At 41.4% G+C, this 27,251-nt stretch overlaps 1 protein-coding gene across 2 annotated transcripts in view; it reads right to left on the minus strand.

Moving 5' to 3' along the window:
• LOC139466833 (Na(+)/H(+) exchange regulatory cofactor NHE-RF1-like) overlaps positions 1 to 27,251 on the minus strand; it is a 46,892-nt gene that overhangs the window by 15,339 nt on the left and 4,302 nt on the right. The window contains exons 2-4 of one of the 2 annotated variants that reach the window (XM_071248542.1): positions 6,545 to 7,012; positions 5,048 to 5,152; positions 2,216 to 2,281 (exon numbers count right to left, since the gene is read on the minus strand). In XM_071248542.1, the coding sequence (XP_071104643.1) occupies positions 2,216 to 2,281; positions 5,048 to 5,152; positions 6,545 to 7,012 (639 nt within the window). The remainder of the gene's footprint in view (positions 1 to 2,215; positions 2,282 to 5,047; positions 5,153 to 6,544; positions 7,013 to 27,251) is intronic. The other variant, XM_071248540.1, reaches the window with a different exon arrangement.

Genomic DNA, 27,251 nt, shown 5'->3' on the forward strand with positions numbered 1-27,251 from the left:
GTACCCATGTCGGGGGGAATCGAACCCGGGTCTTTGGCGTGACGAGCGAACGCTTTAACCACTAGGCTACCCGACCGCCCCTCAATATTTATATGTAAATAGCAGGAGCTGGCTTGACATTGGTGTAATTCTTGCTTAAACAACGCAGCACCAACGGCGTAATTCTTGCTTAAACAACGCAGCACCAACTTTCACACACAAATATAAGATAGTGACCTATATAAGCAACTGGTTTCCAAGGAAACATCCTAGAGCCTCATCATTTAAGTTTTATCATCTATCAATGAACATATCTTAAGGGATTTCTTGCACACATCATGCAAAAGAATAATGTTAGAACGGAGATGTAATGTTATCAAATGCCATGATGCATGTGCAATGTGATATAACTGTATGATATGCATGTGTGTAATATAGGTCACATGGCCTTGAAAAACAAAGAGCTGATTCACTGAAAGTCAGTGATTTACTTAGTAGTAAATGTTAGTTGTAATGTGAGTAACAAACTTCTTTTAGTATGATATTAGTGTGGCATTCCCAATCTAAGGAAGATGCATGCATTGTTGGTGTTGCCTATCTGAGGATGTTACTAAGCCTCCACCCATTGATGCCTTGACTGGCACCTAACACAAATCACAGTTGGCAATGATGATGTAATGATGGTTAGTTGTCAAACACGTACTATAAAGCATGGCAGATATATGGAACATGCTGCCAGGAAATTAGCATGACATAATTCATGATCATAAACTATTAATCTACCGCTACTCTTCATATTATTGGAAACAATATTATATCGCATTTATATTTGTAAGAATGAATTAATAAATTAAACTAATCAATGACAAAACATAACATATATTACCAAAATTATCATAACGATAACTCTTGAAAACTAGGAAACTATCCTCATCAAAATGATGGAGAAAAGTGTGAGTTAGGAACCAGTCAATTATTATGGGGTAGGCGGATGTGGGTCAGAGGGAATCTGGAGAGGGTCACCAAAACTATGACAGTCTTCAGGTGAGGGTAAAAAAAAGTAATACACATTTTTTTTTTATAAACAAAGTGCCTTTGCATTTTGTCTTTTCAGGGAGGGTCAGACAAAATATACCAGGACATGGGGAGGGTCATCTTATATAAGGCAAGCATTAGGGGAGGGCCATTATCTTCATTTATTAGTTATTAAAAACCTCTGAAATACACTTACACATCCCATAATAAATGACTGGTTCCTTAAACTGATCTACAGTTAACCAGTTAAAGTAGTCAACAAAGACAAGAAATCCATACAAGGTTCAGTTATTGGCAAGTCGAAGAGAGCACAGTGTTAGGAGATGCAGAAACAAACCAGACAATGAAGATGATGTTCATTCAATGAATAAATGATGCCTGTATGATGTTCAAGTGATGTTCAAGTGATGTTCATTAGTAGCAAACTCTGAGTAGGAAGAGACAGTTAAAACACAACTACAAACAGTGTAGGAAGAGAAACTGGTATCAGCTTAACAAGTTAACATGATTAAAGCACACATACCAACAACAAGCACATCTATTTTAAAAATACATAATTCACAATGGGATATTCCTAGCACTTGATTCACAATTAACTCTCAGGAAATGCTATTGTAACTCCTCCCTTCCGTGGCTCTGAGGAAGTGGCCAATTGTCAATCAGATTCATGAGCACACATGATAATTAGTAGACGGGACGTACATAACCCTTTTTGTGCGGATATAAAGGCACAGTCTGAAGTTTGAACTGAGATCTAACCCAAATTTACAGACAGATACGTATGTCATTACATGGCCTATATCAAATTTGTGCAAATGACATTCAATAGCTTCTTCAGTTTCGTTATGTTTGAGATGAATGTCAAGGTCATGACAAACTTTCTAAAATTATCCAGGTTTCATTCAGTTCAAAATCTTACACATTAAGTATAGTAATATGAAAGAATCAGGTGGTGCCTTAACTTCTTTTGAGCACTATAAATAACGGTGCTATTGATGAAAATAACCACCTGGTTCACTGAATCAGACAAAAATGTTGTCTGACAAGATTTGACAAATATATACCCTACTTAACACCAAAACCATGAGAGCCATGCATGACAAATTGGTATGTGCTATTCGCTTCATCTTCCTACACTGTATGCCCCGCACCATCAACAACACTGACATCCTCTTATGACGATGTCATCAACCTCATTTACCGGGTGGCGGGAGCTCGGCTTCCACCTCAGCTGCCTGAGTCGCCTCCACCTGTTCCTGCACTGCTTCTGAAAACACCAGCGGAGCAATGATCACAACCGTCATGGCAATCTCTCAACGTCTAACCTCCCAACTTCACCAGCCCAAGAAACATCAGAGCCTGTGGCAGGTCATCTCACAACATTGTCATATTACTACTCAACACAATACACCCTACATGCCTAACTCAACCCTTCCACAGCTCGGCGTCAAGGTTGTATACTTCTCAGGGAGTTGAGAATACAATTTGAATGCTGATACAGGCCTTGTACATTCCTCTCTGTGCTGGCGTCTTGACCAATACAAGTGGCCAATAAGTTCATCAGGATTCTATTATTATCACACCTGCACCTGAATGCTTGCTAAAGAGCATTACGATTATGAAAAAACAAGGCGTTCTACAACAGTATCAGTTAAGGTGTAAGTCGTGCAATAAGCAGATCATGTAACTAAAGACATGACACTTTAATTAGGTAGATTGCAAAGTAATTTCCCCAAGTCAAATAAAATAAATAAACGTAACTGCCAACCTGAGAACCTCTAGAACACTTGGCCTGATTGAAATACTTCTAAATAGCATATGTCAATGCTTCTTAATGTCAGTGGTATCATGGCAGGTACACAAGGAACAGGCTTCACACGCTGTACCCATGTGGGAAACAAACCTGTTTTGGCATGATGAGCTAACACCTTAACCACAAAGCTAACTCCCTTGCCCTTTTACCAAAAGGACTACCGATTACTTATACATATTGACAGAAACAATATAAAGATATATCAACAAATCAAATTTCATTTTGCATGTTTAAGTCAATAAGTGTTTGTAATTGCTTAAATCATAAAATCTGAGTGCAAATTCTAAAAAAAGCACACTACAATTTTCTAGTCTATGAGAAGAGTTTGTGCAATGCATTTCATAGCTATGCCTTATGTTTAGTTGTTAACACTTAATTGACTTCATGTTATTATTTTGTATCAGAGACCTGTTTTTATTTTAACTACTCAACACGATCAAGATGTTTTGAAAACTTTACAAATTGACATTTCAGGTCATCTTACAATTGTTATAAGTTATCAAACTTAACTTTTCAAATATTAGTGAATGTAAGTTATATTCATAAATTTTAACGAACCAAGAAAATGAGGTTTTCAATTCAGACAACTCAGTAAACTTACACCAATATCAAACTGACCGGAATTACTTCGAATAATGATCTAAACATTGTTAAGGTGGAAAACTATTCTAAGCTATAATCTACCAGAGTCCACAACACATCCAAATGTTTCACTGTCACACTATTGTTAAGTCACAGCAACAAGTGAAGAAGACAGACACGCCCCCAAGCAACCATGTTAAGGACATGACAGTCACTGGCTCCAAGCCACTACGAATATCTCTGTCGAGAAAGTTTAGCTTATAACTAAATAAAAGACATTAATTCGCTGAAAAAGTTATTATTTTGACTGCATTTTGTATAGTTCAATATACTGAAAAAATATATTTTGAGATCATGAATATTTTAGGGGATATTATGAGCTCAAGCTTTACTTCACAAAAATATCCCCCCAATATTTTTGTTCAGTGTATTTTTACATGTTTAGTTCAGCATATTAACATCAGTATGCAGCATTCTTAGGATTCTACAGTCCTATCTGAAACAGATGGGATTAATACGTGGCGACTAATGCTAGGACACAGCATCTACAGACCTGGAAAGAAACTAAGGGTTTGTTACTGGTCAGTTCAACACCCCACTCACACGAGACACAGGACATGAATGGATCTACACAACGAGAAACAGAACAGCTCTAGAAGTCTGTGAGGAGGCAAAGCACTCCGCACCTTGTGTCAGGCCACCCAGTGTTTCTCACGGAACTTACATCACAGGGTGTCACCTAGTGTCACAGTCCCTCAACCCCATTGTCTTCCCTCCTGTCCAGCCCATACTGAATGCTATAGTCCTGAATAAAGCAAGTCTAGATTTATCCAGGTTCAGATCTTAATCTCCCATCTCACTGGGGCTCCTTATCAATTTAATTGCGGTTGTTTGTTTTTATCAAAACTATATTTTTTCAGTGACAAATCTTTAGTGTAAGTGTCTCCCTCATAACATCCCACAAACAATTCTACACATGCAATTGTAGTGCTACAACTACAATAACTACAGTCTGTGCCAAAAACAAGTTAACTCTACAATCCCAAACCTGGCTCCCCTTCCTTTGAGCAGATTTCAGTGTTAAGCTCCTCAAACAAATCAGAAACTTATTAGACTCAGGCTTCAGAACAAAAGGCAAAATCCCACACTGCCATAATACTTCAATATTACTTACAAAGTCGTATCTCTACAATCTATTTGTGGACCAGGTGTAGATTTAAGCAAGTCTACATGATAACGCTATGTGTCCAAACAGACTTCAGTCTCCTTTAACATTTTCTTGAAATGTGCAAGGGCGTTACTTTTGGTATAAACTATTGTGGTCCTCGTCTACAAAAGGTACAATGTTTTAAATATGGCCTAAGTTTAATGGACCTTGGTGGAACTGGGATCTCATTTTGAGATATAATGGTTGCATGCATTCTTATTGAATTCTGGATTCTAAATAAGTCTTTGTCATGGTCACTTAACAAATACTGCAAGTGTCCCCAAACATGACATTTTTTTCCTTGGTGAAATGGGACAAGAAACACTGGGTGGCAGGCCAATGCCGCGGTGATGGTAGCCTCACGCAGAGACGCGAGAGGCAGAAGCATTAGACACGGCAGCTGTGCTTGAGATCGAAGGATCAAAGGTTACCATTGAAATCATCAACGTTAAATTCTTCGTCATCTGAAGGGTCCTCGATGGGAGGAGGGGGGATGGAGAATACAGGCGGTTCCACAGCAACAGAAACAGCCTCTCCTGCAAGTCAGCGCTGACCGTTATATCTTGGATATATACTATGGAACACAGAATCTTGGTCCATACGTAATATCTCGCCATTATCATGATTATCTCCGAGCTTGATGTAAGCAAATGATACATTTTTTGCAGCACTTGTCCAAATACATCAAGCTATCAACAGTAAGAAAGAGAAACCTGAGGCTATGCTTGCTCCAAAGATGCTATTGTTGTGATACGAAGAAATAGCTGCAATATGTACAATATCTCCTGACGCTAAAGATGCAATTAGCAAGATACGTTCAATACTCTCTAATCCTACGGATATCACTGCTGTGATATATACAATATCCCCTGACCCTACAATAACAATAGCTGTGATACGTAAAATATCTCCCAGCCCAACAGTAATAATAGCTGTGATACATGGGATCATTCCCGACCCGCCAGTAACAATTGCTTCGATATGTACAACAATAGCCCCTGAGAGCAGTTCCCACAGGTATGTCGATATTGAATTTTCTATCAAAACAAGCACAGCTAATGACAATGTGACAGGGCTAAACACATGATCGGTTTACCAGATCTGAATCAGAGCATGGCTAAATCAGATCACAGCCTGAAATATGCAGAGTGGCACTCAGTCAGAAGTGTAATGGATGACAGCCCCTGGAAAGTGTAACAAGAATGCAGTCTTTATAAGGGCACGTCCCACATAGCAATGCTAGCTGGTTGGTCTATATTGCAGCATGGAGTGTGGAGCCCCTGTCACAATGCACACAGAGCTGAACATTTCATTGAAATGGTCCATAACTTCGCAAAAAGGGATTGCCAGTTTCAGTATCAAAGGAAACCCTATGTGTTGAGTATAAACTAGTCACTGGTGCATTGCAACATAGAACTTGTTTACAGGATACACAAATACACCTGGATGCACCTAGTATCATTTTGTGCATATGCTTGAGCATGCGTTTAGGAATGTAGCATACATTACAACATGGATACTTTAAGCCACCACTAGAAAATCTCTTCCTGCACTGTCAGCTTCCTCCAACTTAATCACCTTCTATTTCACAACCTTGTCATGACCCCATGGAAACGTTCCAATTTCTTCCCTAAATACATATCACAGCAATTACCGAGGTTGGGTCAGGGGAGTATTGTAGGTATCACAGCTATTGCCGATGATTGGTCAGGGAGTATTGTACGTATCTCAGCAATTGCTATCATTGGGTCAGGGAGTATCGTTCGTATCACAGCTATTGCTGATGTTGGGCTAGGGGAGCATTGTACTTAACACAGCAATTGCTGCTGTTGGTCTTGGATATTATGTTCTTTCAGTGAAAAAATTAAACATGCACAAATATGGCCTGGGTAGCAAATCAAACCGATTCCAGAGAAGGTCTATATTACCTGTAACGCTGGAGATCCTCCTCACTTCATCCAAATCCGTGGAGACAGTAATCCCCCTGCTCTTGTAGTACTCATCTGTGTCTTTGTCCAACACCAGCAGCGTCGTCTCGTCACCTCCGCTCTTCACCAGCTCAATCACCCGCTGGTGAGTCTCGCTTTCAATGTTTGTTCCATTCACAGCCACTATCCTATCGCCCTCGCGAAGATCTGCTCTTTCAGCTGGCGAGTCTTCGTCGATTTTACCGATATACTGTCCTGGTTTGTCTCTTTCCGCATGAAGATTGAAACCGTATCCGTTGAAATCGGCCCGTTTCTTGATATGGCAGAGCCGGGGAGCGAACTCGCTGGTGCTGCTCGTACTTGTAGTGATGGACGTCTGAACTTGACTAACCTGTGTGCTTGTAACGGCATCCAGGACAGGCTCTTCATCATGGACATCAGTGTAGGATGGGGGGTCTTGCTCTGGCTCTGAACATAAAGAAACAATGATGTTACATTTGTAAAACCCCAAAATACTGCTATTTTCAGCATGAATCATTAAAGCATTTAAGCAATATGGTATTATGTACCACTAAACAGGATTAACTCTTCTTCGTTAGTTTGGCACCTACCCATTTGTCTGCCAGCATATGTATGTTGTAATAGATATATACCTCCACGGCATTTTAATTGCTTACCAAAACCTTTAATTTGCTTTTGTGCCTCCATAACCAAACAAAATTAGGCCAAGCCTACTCACAGACTATATTCATCGCTTGTGCTGTATTACTATTTCATCCCCTCGCCCTGATTACCATAGTCACAGATACTCTTCTAAATTGAAAGTGTGGGTATCCATTTAAAAAACAGTCATTTTATATCTGTATCATGATCTGTGGAATACACAATGGTACTTGGAAACTATGATATATTATTCATCTTTTAACAGAGATATTCTCAGCAGGTGGGACATTTTGGTTGCAGGGTGTGTATGAGAGGCTACATGTTGGCCAAAGAAACAAACTGCATCTAAATTACCAATCAACTCGAGTGAAACATATAGTGATATATGAGCTTGTATCCAACTAGGTCATTACGAGTCAATATCCTGCCCACAGTCCCTATTCAGTTATCCAGCATAAGTCCCAACCAGATTGCCTAACTTTAGAAAGACCAACATTTCCCATGCACACCTGCGACTCCGATGAATATCAGTTGTTATGCTGCAGTGTTGCCACACAAAAAGATCTGCCCTTACCCAGAGGGGTGAATCCTAATGGCCATGTACATGAAACCTGACTTGTGCCTCCACATGCCAGGGGTTTGAATTAGAATTTAATGGGTTCCACTCTGAATATTATGGCAGGGAATGTTCCTTCATATGTGAGTGAGTGAGTGAGTGAGTAGGGGATCAAAGTCTCTTCAACCAATCTTGTAGTTGGTAGCCATGTCAGAATAATCTGCAAGTAATGACTTAAGTGGCACAGCTCCTGGAAGTTCCTGGAAGCTCCATAAGCATGGGATACCAGCAACCTTGTCTGTCATGGAATCCCAAAGGGAGTCAAGCATGGGATACCAGCGACCTTGTCTGTCCTGGAATCCCAAAGGGAGTCAAGCATGGGATACCAGCGACCTTGTCTGTCCTGGAATCCCAAAGGGAGACAAGCATGGGATACCAGCGACCTTGTCTGTCCTGGAATCCCACAGGGAGACAAGCATGGGATACCAGCAACCTTGTCTGTCCTGGAATCCCACAGGGAGACAAGCACAGGGTACCAGCAACCTTGTCTGTCCTGGAATCCCAAAGGGAGTCAAGCATGGGATACCAGCGACCTTGTCTGTCCTGGAATCCCACAGGGAGACAAGCACAGGTTACCAGCAACCTTGTCTGTCCTGGAATCCCAAAGGGAGTCAAGCATGGGATACCAGCAACCTTGTCTGTCCTGGAATCCCAAAGGGACTCAAGCACAGGGTACCAGCAACCTTGTCTGTCCTGGAATCCCAAAGGGAGTCAAGCATGGGATACCATCGACATTGTCTGTCCTGGAATCCCACAGGGAGACAAGCATGGGATACCAGCAACCTTGTCTGTCCTGGAATCCCACAGGGAGACAAGCACAGGGTACTAGCAACCTTGTCTGTCCTGGAATCCCACAGGGAGACAAGCATGGGATACCAGCGACCTTGTCTGTCCTGGAATCCCAAAGGGAGACAAGCATGGGATACCAGCGACCTTGTCTGTCCTGGAATCCCACAGGGAGACAAGCATGAGATACCAGCAACCTTGTCTGTCCTGGAATCCCACAGGGAGACAAGCATGGGATACCAGCGACCTTGTCTGTCCTGGAATCCCAAAGGGAGACAAGCATGGGATACCAGCAACCTTGACTATCCTGGAATCCCACAGGGAGACAAGCATGGGATATAAGCGACCATGTCTGTCCTGGAATCCCACAGGGAGACAAGCATGGGATACCAGCAACCTTGTCTGTCCTGGAATCCCACAGGGAGACAAGCACAGGGTACCAGCAACCTTGACTATCCTGGAATCACCAAGGGTACACACGCATGGGGTACTGTGAAGGCAACTTAATAGTGTCTCCACTTAATCTCTTTGTAAAAGTTTTACCAGTATCTTACAGGGACATATTAAACTCATTTCCCCCCTCTAATTTTTAACCAGAACCTAAGCAATTTTATATGGCTGGTTTAACGACAACCATAAATTGGCGATGACTTCCTTGTGTCATGTCATACAAAACCCACATTCTGTCATTGGACTAAATGTCTATGTGACAATGAGCTGGCTAGACTTGCTTTTGTATACCTTTTTCAGTTGTTGTTTTTTCCATAAAATAAATATATTCCACTGTCATGGTGCAGGAAGGACTACGACACCTGTCATAGCAAGATAATGTACATGTACATAAATATCCATGACTCAAATCACATACCACACTTAATGTAATAAGCTCCCAACCTCTGCAACAATGTGATACAATTATGTATTAAAGATTTAAAGGGGTCCTTGGCTTTTCTTGGTTTTACCTTTGGGGGGGGATTACTATATTTTAAAGGTCCTGAAATGAGAATCCAGCCCTACAACACAGCAGTGAAAAGTCAAACTTCAAATCTTTTAGACATGAGATGGAATAACAGTAATGAACATTATAATAAACTTAGTATAACTATTAAGATAACAGGACTTATCACACCACTGACTATATTAATGGGTACATAATGGCTTTATATTTGGTGTCCCTTGGGAAAGGTTTATCAGCGCTACGAATCCGGCTTTAGGTCATCATTGTGGGCTTCTCATGACCTCCGTGCTCGTGGGTTTCACCGAAGTGGTAAACGTCTGAGACCTGCATCACTTCGGGCTTTCCTCCCACATTAAGCGGACACGCCGCGATATAACTGGAATACTGTTAAAAGCGGTGTTAAACCCAACTCACTCACTCTCATGACCTCATGGGTCATGCCAAGTTCATGGCAACTCCTTCATTGCGGTTTTATTCCAGTACTGTATCATGTATTTGCAACACCATGTTTATACCACTAGTACTTATACTATGTGGACACCATGATAAATGTGTTTGTTGTTTAACGCTGCACTATTCCTGCTCTATCACGGCCACCTGTAAATAATGAAGTCTGGACCAAAGAATCCATTGATCGAAATTATGAGCAAGGATCCATGCTGTCGAGGTATGATGACACGCCATCAAGTCACAGCCACAGCCTGACCACCAAATTCATTTGGTCGCCTCTTAAACCAAAATCCCCACGGGAGGACATCACAATAAAAATCAAACTAGTTCACAAACTAAGTTTGACTTCAGATACCAAAACTAAAACTAATGGACTTAAAACTCTTACAGATTTGAATACGGTACAAGACTTGCATGATAAATCGCTTGACAATTTACTTCTTTAACAGATGACATGCCAGATCAAGCAGCCTGCCTTCCACCATCATAATACATACATTGTACATGGGCATTTTAAATCATAGACATGAAAGCTTGATCAAAGTATGATTTGAATTCCATGGAGGCAGTCTCTTTGCAGGTTACAACACAACCACTGAATGCATGAACAGAAACCTCATAAAGGAGTCCATACTTCAGTGGCTTACGTACCTGCATGGCCTTTCATTCTACCATGCAATAGAGCTGCATAGTTATTATCATCATATGCCCCTATTCTGATCGAGCCGATATACAAATATTACCCGGAACTATTGTGGATAATTATTGGTGTCAAATTAACCTTTTACAATCACTATGTTGCTTCAGCTTGCAAAGCAGATCCTATCTATGCATCATTGCAAAGCAGATCCAATCTATGCATCATTGCAAAGCAGATCCAATCTAAGCATCATTGCAAAGCAGATCCAACCTATGCATCATTGCAAAGCAGATCCAATCTATGCATCATTGCAGAGCAGATCCAATCTATGCATCATTGCAAAGCAGATCCAATCTATGCATCATTGCAAAGCAGATCCAATCTATGCATCATTGCAAAGCAGATCCAATCTATGCATCATTGCAAAGCAAAGTGCAAATGTCTTTGTTCTTTGACTTTGGTGTCACCAGGGGCCTCTAGAGCATGTTCAGGAGTTTTGGAAAAGATGGGTTTAAGTTCAATGCTAGCAGATGGATGGACAGACGGACAACAGACGAAGATCCATGACAAAATCTCACTGTGATGTCAAGGTTTTTTTAGTGGTAAAACTGAAGATGATATCTATTCATCATATCAATCATTTTTCTATCATCCATTTATCACATCAATCATTTATCACGATATCTATCATCCATTTATCATGATATCTTTCATCCATTTATCACATCAATCATTTATCATGATATCTTTCATCCATTTATCACATCAATCATTTATCACGATATCCATCATCCATTTATCACATCAATCATTTATCATATCTATCATCCATTTATCATGATATCTATCATCCATTTATCATGATATCTTTCATCCATTTATCATGATATCTTTCATCCATTTATCATGATATCTATCATCCATTTATCACATCAATCATTTATCATGATATCTTTCATCCATTTATCATGATATCTTTCATCCATTTATCATGATATCTTTCATCCATTTATCATGATATCTATCATCCATTTATCACATCAATCTTTTATCATGATATCTATCATCCATTTATATCATCCATTGATAATGATATCCATTGTTTAAGTCACATGTGCTTTACCGATGTTGCATCATGTAATCAGGAATCCTACATTTTATAGATACGAGCTCGTATATACTGCCTTAGGCGACAATAGGCTATAACATAGCTGAAGGGTTATTCTCTAACATTAACACACACAAACTGAAAAATCTCATTGGCATATTCACATGAACTCTTATCACTCCATTGTGGAGTTTTGTCCTACACGAGGAAGTTTGAACCAGTTAAAGTTTCATTAAAATGAAATGAAATGTGTTCAGGGTTTACATGACACGGACAAGTGTCCAGCACTCACAAATGTTTGGAATGGAAAGAGAGAAAAAACATCACAAGGGGTGTACAACAATCTTCATTGTACCAAATTGTTGACAAGAAATTTAAAGGTCCTGTAATTTAAGTAATTATCAAATCTAATAGTACACAACTACAGCATTTCATTACTTAACAGGACCCTCATATTTCCAGTAAGAACCCTTGACATTAATTATTTGGGGACCCATGGAACCCTAGACTTGTAGGTCACGTTAAAAGCCTGAGAATGAAAGGGAGATCATAAAACTACAATACAAAGATCTCCATCATCTATCTTGTTTATCATGATGACAGGACACACTTTTGTTTGTGTTTGTTGTTTAACGCAGCACTCAGCAATAATCCAGCTTTATGACCAGATTCTGTAAATAATCAAGTCAATCCAGTGATTGACAGCATGAGCATTGATTCATGCATGCATCAACCAAGTCAGCAAAACTGACCACCCGATCCTGTTATCAACAAGCATGGTTGCCTTTTACAGCTAGCATGGGTTGCTGAAGACCCATTCTAACTGGTCATCTTCACGGGTGATGTCTTACATGTGACAGAGCAGGAAGATTATAAAACTACAATACAAAGATTTCCATCATCAATCTTGTTTATCATGTTTACAGGACACACTTTTGAGAACATTGTGAAAGCAATCTCGGAAAATCAAATACAAAATGTTTGATTTGGGCACTGTATAGATGAGCAAACAATTATTCCACTTTCCACTTCCCACAAAATCCAAAAGGCAGAGTCGTATCTACTTAAGTGGTTGACGAACTAATTCTGTATTGAAACTAAACACTCTATGAACACAACAACCTTCAATGAGACGGAACATAAAACCACAAATTAAAAGAAAGAGGAAATTCAACACAAGTTTCAATGTATCATGTACACCAAATGTACACCAGGGTTAACTGGGAAAACACTGGTCAAACCATGACAGCATTACTGATAGTCTGACCCACATTTAACCTGGATGTCCAAGAAAAGGTCATCCCCTATCTAAATGGTCAGTACAGTTATCACAGTGAATACCACTGCAAGAATTGGGTTGATTATAGAGGAAATTTACACTATTTGCTCCCTCTACCAGGAAGTCTGATCAATACTACATATGACATACACAGTAATACATACTACCTGATGCAACATGTTAACACAGATGTCTTACCAATGATACAATGTTCTCAAATATGTTTTGAAATGGTACAAATATGTACTGATAATATCTACAGAAACCATTGTGTAAACATAACACATTTTACCTTGGTGTATACGACACATACCACATCCATCGTAACCTCACCTTCCTACAAACCAGTCAGCCAGTCAAGCCAAAACAGGCTACAACTAAGTACAAGAAAGTATATACAAATCCTTCACTGCAGATAATTAGGGACAGATTTTCTTGGTATAGAAGCATTCTTCAAGGAGAAAACTTTAGCACTGAAGTCCATACCCTTTTACAAGAACATCAATGGCCAATAAATAAAATATCATAACAACCTGTGATTCCCATAGTGCCAGTATGTAGGTCTAGTAGCTGCTCCCTCCGAGACGATCTGTTAAGAAATGAGCACAACTGTGTGCCACTATGACATGTATGTTCAGTATCTCCATGGCTCCAGGCATTGGCATTAGCTCATTGTGCTGTAACGTTAGGACCCAAGATGATAGCCTCCAGTGAAACTTAGCTGTCAAAATGTTTGATTGGCAGATAAATTGTCTTGTCAAAAATTCAACTTGACTGAATAATTGATGACTGAATTGATGTTGTGTGATACTATGTTTTCCCTATCGAGATGATCATGTTAAGTGACATTAACAAATAGACAAGGGATTATGTTTGTTTTTGTAGGTTTGTTTAATGTTTAATGCTGCACTCAGCAATAATCCTGCTTGATAATGTTGGTCTGTAAATAATCGAGTGTGGACCAGACAATCCAGAGATAGACATCACAAGCATCAATCCACGCAATTGGGATACGATGACATGCATCAACCAAGTCACTGAGTCTGACCACCCGAACCCGTTAGTCACCTCTCGTAACAAGAAAGGGTTGCTGTCATGACCGATTCTAAGAAATGACAAAAACAGTCAACCTACCAACCTCTAAATGTGTTAGTCTCAAAGGTGTTTTCTTTTAATTCAGGAGAATGAGGGAGTCGGATTTTAATGCAACTTTTGTATATCAATAGTGTCATACAGACTCACCGAGAAACACTTTCTCTTATTAAATGACAAAGTAACAAAATGTTTCATTTCAGAGTCAAAATGTTAATCTGACACATTCCATCCTTGTCGAGGATGGGCTTCAAGAATGAGCTTCACTCATAACAATGTGACATAACTTTCCACTTAGAAAAAAACACAAATCTTTCCATTTGGCAAATAAACCATGAGTACAAAATGACACGTGCAAAGGGCAGACCCTGATAACTGTAACAGCAAGTGTTGTCTTGCATATATACTCATCACGAAAAAAAATGCGAAACATAGAAACATATAGAGAAGTATGTACGTTAGGAAGAGATGATTCCAATGTGTACCACTTAATGACAAAACTAACAATTAGTCAAGTGTTACCACAGAGTGTCTTTATTCTTATCACAATACGCTGCACCTGATTTCCAAACTTAACACGCAAATCCTGCACGAGTCAAAAGGTGCATCTCGACTCGTGAATCTATGACGCCATATGTGATGCGTTTATGAGCGTGGGTTCACACAACATACCAGTACGTTCATTTGTGCGTCAAATCAATTTAATATCTCTCGAATATGAGTAATTCTTCATATATTAACCAACGTCTATGGTGTTCGCGTTTCTTTTGGCGGTGAGTATATATTCTCAAGCACCCGGGGGTCAAGTCTACATGAGAACACAACCCTATGGCTCAACAGGGAGATAATGCTGTCACTCCTCTATAAGCAATTTTTTAACAAAAAAACAAACGCCAAGAATGATGGGAAAGCAGACTTCTTGCATTGTGAAGCAGTTTATTATATGGCGAGACACAACAGGGAGCAGGGCTCAGATGACTGAGGAGGAAGGCAAGGTGAGGAGGCACTGTAAAAAGGGGTGGTGTCAGGTTCGCGATAAAGAGACGAGAGGGTTGGGAGAAGGTGTAGGTGGGAGAGGGATGGGAGAGAGTATCATTAAATGTTGTTTAAGGTTGGGAAAAGGGGTGCGGGAAGAGGAAGAAGTACCTATCAGAAATCAGGGTTGTCAAGGTGACAATTGTAAATCTTGGTTTGGAGGCATATTTGAAAGTACAAATATCAGGAGTGAGTTGGGATGAGGGTGTAGGTTGGATGATGGTAGGATGAGGGTTTGGGTGGTGTGAGGGTGATTGTTGGGTTCAGGGTAGGAGTCTGTGTTAGAGGGTAGAGGTGAGGGTGATTGTTGGGGTGAGGGTAGAGGTGAGGGTTGGAACAAGGTTACTAAGGATGTGGTTTGAGGGTAGAGGTGAGTTAGATTGTAGGGGTGAGGGTAGGGGTGAGTTAGATTGTAGGGGTGAGGGTAGGGGTGAGTTAAATTGTAGGGGTGAGGGTAGGGTGGGTGTAGGGGTGGGGGTGAGGGTAGGGGTGAGTTAGATTGTAGGGGTGAGGGTAGGGGTGAGTTAGATTGTAGGGGTGAGGGTAGGGTGGGTGTAGGGGTAGGTGTAGGTGTAGGGGTGAGGGTAGGGGTGAGTTAGATTGTAGGGGTGAGGGTAGGGTGGGTGTTGGGGTGGGGGTGGGGGTAGGTGTAGGGGTGATGGTAGGGGTGAGTTAGATTATAGGGGTGAGGGTAGGGGTAGGTGTAGGGGTGAGGGTGAGGGTAGGTGTAGGGGTGAGTTAGATTGTAGGGGTGAGGGTAGGGGTGGGTGTAGGGGTGAGGGTAGGGGTGAGTTAGATTGTAGGGGTGAGGGTAGGGGTGGGTGTAGGGGTGAGGGTGAGGGTAGGTGTAGGGGTGAGTTAGATTGTAGGGGTGAGGGTAGGGGTGGGTGTAGGGGTGAGGGTAGGGGTGAGTTAGATTATAGGGGTGAGGGTAGGGTGGGTGTAGGTGTAGGGATGAGTTAGATTGTAGGGGTGAGGGTAGGGGTGGGTGTAGGGGTGAGGGTAGGGGTGAGTTAGATTGTAGGGGTGAGGGTAGGGGTGGGTGTAGGGGTGAGGGTGAGGGTAGGTGTAGGGGTGAGTTAGATTGTAGGGGTGAGGGTAGGGGTGGGTGTAGGGGTGAGGGTAGGGGTGAGTTAGATTATAGGGGTGAGGGTAGGGTGGGTGTAGGTGTAGGGGTGGGGGTAGGGGTGAGTTAGATTGTAGGGGTGAGGGTGGGGGTAGGTGTAGGGGTGGGGGTAGGTGTAGGGGTGAGTTAGATTGTAGGGGTGAGGGTAGGGTGGGTGTAGGGGTGAGGGTAGGGGTGAGTTAGATTGTAGGGGTGAGGGTAGGGTGGGTGTAGGGGTGAGGGTAGGGGTAGGTGTAGGGGTGAGGGTAGGGGTGAGTTAGATTGTAGGGGTGAGGGTAGGGTGGGTGTAGGTGTAGGGGTGGGGGTAGGTGTAGGGGTGAGGGTAGGGGTGAGTTAGATTGTAGGGGTGAGGGTAGGGGTAGGTGTAGGGGTGAGTGTGGGACAATTTGGGGCAGTGGGATTGGAATGTTACAGGATGGTGTTGAGCACCATAAAGAAAAGAAGATCCCAGCCAGGTGGTGTGACAGAGGGGGCAGGGCAGAGATGTGACGAGGTCATCATTCCTTACTGTGACAGGTACAAGGTGACAACCTAGCTTGGTCATGTGAGGAGATTACAGGTAAGTTATTGTGCAGCCAGCAGTGAGTCATACCTGTCTGCAACAGGCATAAGCAGTGTGGGATAAGAGACTGTATGCTGGGCTGCTTAATATCAGGACAAATAACTAAAGACCGCCTCTCGGAGCAACTCAATATCAACTAGGCCAGGATTGATTATAAGATAACAGAACATGAAACGAACAGGTGAATTGTTTGATCATTTATGAGAGACTAAACTTGGCCTGAATTTACATTAAGCAAAACAGACAAACTCTGGATGACACTGGGACAAAAAATCCTATTGCAACTACAGTGAACCTGCCCCATATGTAAGCATATTTACAGCCAGAAGCTGATAAGGGAAAAACACTGAATGACTGGAGCAAAAATCGTATCAGGGAAAACACCCATCACAGGGAGAAGAGACACACTTAAACACACAAGAATATTCCACATCCAAATCACCATCACATCATCATGCCACTCTGCGTGCGTACAACTGGCAACCATACAAAGACATACAAAGTGCCAGGGGACAAAAGGACACTGAACTGGAGCTGGTTGACACTGAGCGTAGCTTGAGGGCCCTTTCATGCATCAAACGTCGGGGATATCCAATACCTTGAGTGATGCGACTCCACGGCTGTCAGATGGATCATGAGTGAGGTTTACAAAGTCAATGGCCGAGGAATGATTTCAACGCAATTGGATTGGATGGTTGGTTTGTTGTTTAACACCGCACTCAGCAATATTCCAGCTATATGACGGCAGTCTGTAAATAATCGAATCTGGACCAGACAATCCAATGAATGATATAAGTGCATCGATCCACGCAATTGGGATAAGATCCATCAACCAAGCCAACGAGCCTATCCCGTTACGATAAGCATTTACGTCTTTTACGGCAAGCATGGGTGGCTGAAGACCTCTTCTAACCAAGATCTTCACAGGTGTTCAGAGGAATGAGTGAGATTTACCCTGATCAATTTGACCCAATGTGTTTTCAAAATGGGTCGTCAGTGTATTGCACCTTGTATCATAGGGCATCTGTCCAAAGAATCGAATGACACTGCACACATACATACATATCTTGTGTTATCCTAGTTATTAGAGGTGTAACGATACGGGAGGGTCGCGATAAGATACGTATCATGATACAGGGATCGTGATACGATATGTATCACGATACAGTGTTTACTGGTACAAGCTAAGCCAAGTTGATGTTTTTCTGCTTTCTAAAAGATGTGACAGTACAGTTGAAGAAGATATAAGGTGTTTATTTACTGTTATAGCAAATTGTCAGCAATACAGTATGTTTTACTGAAACAACAAACTGGCTTTGAAACTGTTAAACGTATTTCATGTTTAAAAGTACTGGGTAAGTAAAACTGTGTTATGAAAATATCGTATGTATCGCAATACATGCTTTCCAAATCGATGCATTGTATCGTGGGCTGTGCATTAGGGATACAATACTGTATCGCCGTATCGTTACACCACTACTAGTTATTAAATCTACATACAGTGTTCACTGCAAGATATACTGCCTGGACAACATTGTGTAAACTATTCATCATGTTTATAAAGGCAGACGAAGCAACTTGCGTCACTACTACTCATGCATATAAGAAACATAATATAATCTTTTCAACACCGACTGACTCATAAAGGCAGGTTCCTTGCATCACACACAACTTCCAAATATTTGAGGTTAGGAGAGGTGAAATGGGGATTAATGTCCTGTATTTATCTCGAGATGTGCATGTACGTGTGTGGTCTTTTTAACCAGTCCGAACAAAGGCAGATTTTCTAGTGCAAGTCAACTGAGACACACTGTACAGACTCCTAAGCCAACTAGTCCTTGAGATATCTCATTAATGCAGAGAGCCAGACAGGGTAAAAACAAGTACCATCTTTCAACGTCTCTTGGTATGACATCACCAGGGATTGAACCCGGACCTTCCGCTCTCCAGGCAGACGCACTATATACTCAAGTACAGAAGCAGCATACGTCAGGCTTTTACCTCTATAAGCGAAGACAATTCTTAAACAAACTTTTTGAAAAGAATCTTTGGACTTTCTTGATAACAAATAAGTCAACATAGTCAGTGTACTATAATTTGAACCAGTCTTCAAAAAGACATTCACAACAAAAAGACTGAGTGTATGTGATGCCAGGATAACCCACTTCACAGTAGTAAATCAAACGAGAACTAGACAATGTCCCGACAATCTGTGTGTATCTCTGGTCAATATTGTCTTGATAAAGTTGTAACAGCTGGCACAGACATCAGCACTAGTCGACTTTCCTCTACAAAGAACTTTTATCAAAGGCTTTCCAGTACAGCAAAAAACATGAGTCAGATAGTGTCACATCCAATATATGCTAGGACTGAGTGAGAATGGCCTGACATTGACTCCAGCAATATCACAGCAGGAGACAAGCAAAAGGCCACAGGCACTGTACCCATTTGAGGAATCAAACCCAGTCCTTCAGCGTGTCAAGCGACCGCTCAGACTAAAGCTACCAAACCACAGTTCCACCTGTTGATGGCATGGTCTGGTTGGTGGGTGCCTGGTGAGATGTTTTGTTTGTTGACAGCCACACTCAGCAATAATCCAGCTGTATGACGGCGGTCTGTAAATAATAAAGTCTGGACCAGACAATCCAGTGATTGATATCATGAGCATCGACCCACGCAAATGGGACCAATGAAATTCGTCAACCAAGTCAGCGAGCCTGACAACCCGATACCGTTAGTCGCCTCTTACGACAAGCAAAGTCGCCTCTTACGGCAAACATGGGTTGCTGAAGACCTATTCTACCCCAGATCCTCACAGGTATGCCTGGTGAGAAACTGAGACATTGTCCCCAAGTACCTAGGGTAATCAATCATAAGTTGCAACATTGACCCACATCATAAAACTTGAGATTGCGACAAGTTAATTGATATTTGACCTGATTCAAACTTGGTAGGACAGCATACTGACCCTAGCGTCCATAAACCTCAAATGCCAATTTCGGTGTCCATTCGCATAAGGTTGCTGTAGTGAGTTAGTGAGTTTGGTTTTGCACCGCTTTTAGCAATATTCCAGCAATATCACACCTTGTACCCATGTCGGGAATCGAACCCCGGTCTTCGGGGTGACCAGCGAACGCTTTAACCACTAGGCTACCCGACCGCCCCTGAGGTTGCTGTAAAACATGTTAACAGCACTGAACACCTTGCACTGTGCAGATCAGCAAGTCAAGTTTCAACAGGTGTACCTATGCAGGTGTGTATTTCAGTAAAGGAATGCAGCTTATCATACAAGGAGACGACTGACTCCTCTCTGTGGATTTATCAGGGCGTCTGTCTTATGTAAAGCATACACAAGTCACGGAGGACTTATATTAATGTATAAGTAAAACCTCTACGGCATTCGTGCAACATCTTATCAACTATGCACACCGAGGCCCTTCTTGCAACATATTATCTCCTAGCTGGACTTGTCGCTATAGAAGTGCAATAATCTTGGACGTGACGTTAAACACAATTTTACCTCACCTCCTAGCTGGAGAATATGTGTATTGAGAACTAGCCTCTTCTGTGAAGTTAGTAGTAGTGCCAAACTCTTGGTGATTAATTCTTCTCAATGAGTTTAATTTAATTAATAAGTGTAATATTATGACTAATTATAATCAGAGATAATGAGAGATATTAAAATATCACCAACTATTGTCTCTTACTGAAAGAAGATTACTAAACCTTAGACACCTCAATACCTATCAAATATTGCAAAAACACAACTACACATAACAGATAGTGGAAATCTTTGGAAATCCTTCACTAAGCACAATGTTTACTCTTTTTCATATCATATTTCTCAAACATAACCAAAGTACTTCTGCTATTGTATTAAATATAGACTAACATTTAGTCTCTGAAATCATATATTACACAATATCCTTCTTGACTCTAAAAATAAAAAAATTCCCTATGCTGTGGAATAGAGCTAGCTTGAGCTGGCTAGACTTGCTTTTGTATGCATTTCTAGATTATTATTTTTTCATAAAATAAATATATTCCACGGTCATGGTGCAGGAATATATTAAATATATCACCACATGTTAACATAGTATTGAGCAGAGGGGGCTAATGCACTGCAGGCCACTATAACAAAAGTGAGACACTTGAGCACATGTACAGTGCTGACAAACTAAGTATCACGATTGGTGCAAATCAGGGATTCGAACCCCTGGGACTGGGAGGCAAGGGAGGCAACTCATGATCTAATAATGCTGCTATTTGGAATAACGTGATATAGAGAGTGTTATCTGGAGGACATAGAACCTTTTATTGTATAAATAATATATTATTAACAGCATCATTCAAAGATAAAAACTTGTAACACCCGGTAGAATTAGATGATTTGCTAAAAGCTCTTCCTTTTGTTGTTTATGCTCTATCCTGTTGAATTAACATGCAGATAAAGTTACAATGTACCATTTGAACAGGGGATCATGTTGCCAGTGAAGTGTCACATTACTTAAATGATAGTACGAGAATTACTCCTTTGTTTGTTGTGTAATGCTGTAGTCAGCAGACTTCCAGCTACATGATGGCTGTCAGTAAATAATCAAGTTTGGACCAGACAAAACAGTGATTGATATTATATGTAACGATCTACACCCTTAGCCTAGGATGACATGCAATAAACATGACAAACCAAGTCACCAAGCCGGACCACACAATTCACTCTTGCCTCCTACAACAAGCATCAGGAAGGATTTGATGTTAAACAATTTAGTTACAAACTAAGCCCAGAAGTGATGTGTGACTATTTTTACAAAAGTAAAAGCCTAAAACGTGGACAAATACACATAATGACCAACATACCAATTGGGCAAAACCCACAAGGACAGGGGTATGAGGCTGACAGACCAGGTTCAATGGATCAAGGGACTAAGCTGGAACTCCGGAGATGAGCTAATTGTTGTGTGTAGGACAGCTGGACCACCCATTCCTCAACAGATGCGAAAGTCCCAGGTACTGATTATCAGACCCCAGCCCTCTCCATGTCTAGTATACACATAGACCCGGACAATGTCAAGCAATGAAGCCACATGTCAATCATGACACCAATGTCAAGTACACACACAATAGACCCGGACAACATCAAGCCATGACACCACATGTCAAGAACACACACAATACACCCAGACAACGTCAAGCCATGACACCACATTTCAAGTACACACACAATAGACCCGGACATTGTCAAGCCATGACACCACGTGTCAAGTATACACACACAATAGACCCGGACATTGTCAAGCCATGACACCACGTCAAGTACACACACAATAGACCCAGACAACGTCAAGCCATGACACCACATGTCAAGTATACACACACAATAGACCCGGACATTGTCAAGCCATGACACCACATGTCAAGTACACACAATAGACCCAGACAACGTCAAGCCATGACACCACATTTCAAGTACACACAATAGACCCGGACAATGTCAAGCCATGACACCACATGTCAAGTACACACAATAGACCCGGACAATGTCAAGCCATGACACCACATGTCAAGTACACACAATAGATCCGGACATTGTCAAGCCATGACACCACATGTCAAGTACACACAATAGACCCGGACAATGTCAAGCCATGACACCACATGTCAAGTACACACAATAGACCCAGACAACGTCAAGCCATGACACCACATGTCAAGTACACACAATAGACCCGGAAAATGTCAAGCCATGACACCACATGTCAAGTACACAGAATAGACCCAGACAATGTCAAGCCATGACACCACATGTCAAGTACACACACAATAGACCTGGACAATGTCAAGCCATGACACCACATGTCAAGTACACACACAATACACCCAGACAACCTCAAGCCATGACACCACATGTCAAGTACACACAATAGACCCGGACAACGTCCAGCAATGACACCACCTGTCAAGTATACACACAATAGACCTGGACAATGTCAAGCCATGACACCACATGTCAAGCACATACAATAGACCCGGACATTGTCAAGCCACTTCGGCTGTGAAAGAAGCCCTCCTCTTCAATCATCACCAGCCCAAGAAGATTACCCACATCCCATGTGAATCACCTTTGTCCCACCTCCAGATATTAGGAAGCAAATACAAGATCCACAAAACACAGCTAGCCATAGATTTAGGAGCGTGAAAGATTACAAGTGTTGACCGAGCCTGTCTGGTGTGGGACAACACCAACGATGTGCCTTGACAAGTTTACCTAAAAGCTATTCCAAACACAGCAGAAGCTAGGGTACAACAGGTTCTTCTTCCGAGATCAGGAGTTCAAGAAACCCAAACACATACACCACTCATTGGCAGAGTCCACAAAACATGTGCTCGTCTCCATCCACCATGTGACGAACCCCAAACACATATGCCACTCGCTGGCCAAGTTCACACACCATGTACTTGTCTCCATTCACAATATGGCCACATTCAACTGAAGTCATGCCCACAGTTGGCCTCTCCCGCAGATCATACACTTGATAAAACAATGCCAATCTAGTCCTACTCACACTCTCAGATGTAAAGGGACTCCATGCCTGCTTCATAGTAATAATATTGTGCATATTTATCATAAATGAGCTAAATCCACACCTTAAGGGATGCTCAAGGCACTCCATTACTATCCCAGTCAATGGGTCAGTGTGCCCTCGATTTTCATTCTCAGTTCCCTGTGGAGTATACAAACAGAGCTGCTTGTGAGGTGCTAGAGGTCACACCTTTATATCTCAACCTACCGGGTACCCCCTAACTGCTGGGTGAACACAGGCATATTTCAAACAAAGTCACTTGCCTAAGGAGACACCACTTGTGTTCATGAGCTTCAGTGTGGGACAGGGCCTTATCATCCAAAACTGGCTCCCACAGGAGATATTGCTTGGATGAGATCAAGCGATATCTACACTGTAGATATCGCTGCAATGAAATTGCATCACAATGCTTTGCAGACCATTGTAATGTCACTTGTTACCATGACGTCACAATCAAATGTCATCACTAATGGCTTTGCTACTGAAGCTGTTAGCAGTACTTTTTACACTGAAGACACTGCTAATTACTGTCTACAAACTGAAAAAGTTCGAAGCATGATGTTGGATGATAAATAAAATCTCACCCTCGTGTCTTTTGATATCAAATTTATCAACACTCGTTGATAAAAGTGGCAAAAATCCTCGGCAAGCCTCGGAATTTTTCCACTTTTATCAGCTCGTGTTGATATATTTGATATCAAAAGACACTCAGGTGAGATTCTCTATTTAGCCCTAGAAACTCTAAGGAGTTAAGCTGACGTCACCATTTAACAACTCTCTGCCACCAACAATGCTTAACTTCATCTGACTTTTGACACAATGCTGTACACAAAACCACATACTAATTAGTACATCTAACCTGATACATTGCATTAGTTTGGTAGTCAGTGAGCATTAGTAGTTGAGTGAGTGAGTGAGTAGTGTTTTATGCCACTTTTAGCAATATTCCAGCAATATCATGGCAGGGGACCCCAGAAATGGGCTTCACACATTGTACCCATATGGGGAAATCGAACCCGGGTCCTTTGTGTGACGTGCGAATGCTTTAACCACTAGGCTACCCCACATAAAGAGATGATGGTTGTCAGGGGCTCGAGCATTTCCAACAGATAAGTCACAGATCACACCATTGATGCACTGCCGCTGACCTGATGACAGCACATGATGGTAGGCATTGGGGGTGTCAGAAGCTCAAGCACGTTGATTGGTGGACATGGACACAGTAAGGGCTGTCCACAGTGACATGGTGACAGTGCATGTTAATTAAATAACAACTGATGAAAATAGTGATGTGCTATGTCCTATAGGGAGCATATCAAAAGTTAAAACTTTAATATCAATACAGCACTACACATTTCATAGTCAAATGTAACGAAGAAAACGGACTGAAATTCAACATCTCTAGCAAGTATATTACGACTCATTTGTATCCAAAATACACTTTGTTCTAAGATGTAAGTGCATCCATATGTTCCTGTCCCTATATCAAACAATTCTCCGTGCTATATCCCCCAACAAAAATCCCTACCTGATTTAGGGTTAACAGTGAGTGAGTGAGTATGGTTTTATGCCGCTTTTAGCAATATTCCAGCAATATCACTATTTCTGGACTTCAAATTCTTTAGGAAGTGTAGGGCTAAAACCCTAGAGTAATCTCTGGTATCAGTTACTTATTTCGAGCTCCCTGGCTCTCATCTTTTACATGTTTTAACTTTCTCTCTGGCTCTCCTTTTTTCACTTTCCCCGTTCTGCTGTAGTCATGATAATTGCCATGCAACTTGCCTTTCCTTATCAGTTTCTTTCAGTTATTGTCAAACATGTTCAATTGCAGTCAATGCCTTTGAAAGGAAATAGATACTGTGCTTACCATGGAATATGTAAAAAAAGACTTAAAAGTATTCATGATTACATCGCAACTTCCTGTTACAGCTGCACTATTATGGTGGTAACTACTCGGGAATTATACCTCATATCACATTCTTGCTCAGACCATGGGCAATTGACCCTAAAAAGAGACAAACCTAGAATAAGCATGATAATTACTCCTATTCATCACCTGAGAGCAATAAAATAAGACTTCAAACACATAGTATCTTAGAACATAATACAATATGTCTGTTTTCACCAGAATGACGCATTACAAACTAGATGTCCTGAGGGATGGTATAACTGTTATATCACATTCCACCGAGTTGTTTACGACGAATACCACATTCCCTTCACTGCTCTAGTATCAACGAATGGATTCAACTGAAAGGCAAGACAAGCCAGATATAACACCACATCCATTTCCTTGGCTAATAACTTAGATACCTAGATTTCAAAATGATGCTGCTCAAAGTGAGTTTATGAAGGTTTTGCCAATATTACAGCCTGGATGGTAGGGGACACGAAGAATGACCACCCCACAACTAGGCTACACCACCGCCCCTCTTCACTCAGGACCATATGACATGTAATGATATATGAAGTCCATAAAACCTGACAATCCATGACGTCATAATATGAGTGGGACTTAACACTAGTTGCCTTAGTAGTAGTACACTTAGTTTAGTGAGTGAGTGAGTGAGTGAGTATGGTTTTACGCCATTTTTAGCAATATTCCAGCAATATCACGGCGGGGATCACCAGAAATGGGCTTCACACATTGTACTCATGTAGGGAATCGAACCCGGGTCTTCGGCGTGACGAGCGAACGTTTTAACCACTAGGCTACCTGACCGCCCTAGTTTAATGAAGGCATGTTAGAGTAGATGCACTATCAGGTATGATTTCAAGATTCTGGAGCTTCAATTCCCATGGGGTGAGAATTGGTTCCCAGCAACCTATGGTTGTCCTAAGAGGCTATTTAGTGGATCAAGTGGTCAGAGTCGGTTGATTGCACGTCACTGAACTATGACAGCATGGAATGCTGTTCATGATATCAACCACTGGGCTGTCTGGTGCAGACTGGATTATGTATAGGTTCTTGTCACATAGCTGGAATATTGTGGACGGCATCTGGCACCTACAATGACACTGAGTACTGGGGTCAACCAACCGAAGCTAAAGTTGAGAAAATGATTCACAAGAAATGATGCAGTGTTCCCTTAACACACTCCTTTACAGAGACATCTGGCCATAAGCAACGATAAGGTTAGAACAGTTACTCTTATAAGCATGGTAAGGGAAATTTCACTTCGTACACTTTCCTACAACAGGTCCGAGCAAGTATATTTTCGTATTATCCATAGGAAATGCTAGCCTTAAAAATTAAGCCATAACCCTGTGGAATTGGAACAGCGTAACCTTGAAGATTGCAGCCAGCGGCCGTCCCCAGCAACAGTTATCTGTGTATACTAGGTAGCGTGGTAAGCTATATACTCTTTGGGAGATAGACAACAGGTTAGTGGGGTAGTCATAAACTCCAATGTGTCACTGGATAACTCATTTTATATCACAGTTTACAGGATGGTGGGGGAAATATTGGTGAGATACAGCTTATCTGGTGATATCAGTGGCTTTCAGCACAGGGTTAGGCATGTTAGTGCCCATAAGCAGTATAATGTTATCTTTTATTCACCAGCTGCAACAAAATGAGAGCTTATCGCTTTTATTACCCACTTTGAGTGAAGACTAGATTATTCCCCAGTTCTGTAATTTCTGTAATGAACACATACTTACCATCTAAATCTGTAAACAAATGAGTATTGGCTATATTGATATTGTAAAAATAAGAGAACAAAGTACCTCAATGCATAAGGATTCTACTAGTGCCCAATACATGAAGTATATAAATGACTTTCACAACCTCCAGTCTGTAGTTTAAAAC

Source organism: Haliotis cracherodii, unplaced genomic scaffold, assembly GCF_022045235.1.
Source record: "Haliotis cracherodii isolate W230 unplaced genomic scaffold, xgHalCrac1.p SCAF_19, whole genome shotgun sequence".
Lineage (NCBI taxonomy): Eukaryota > Metazoa > Mollusca > Gastropoda > Lepetellida > Haliotidae > Haliotis > Haliotis cracherodii.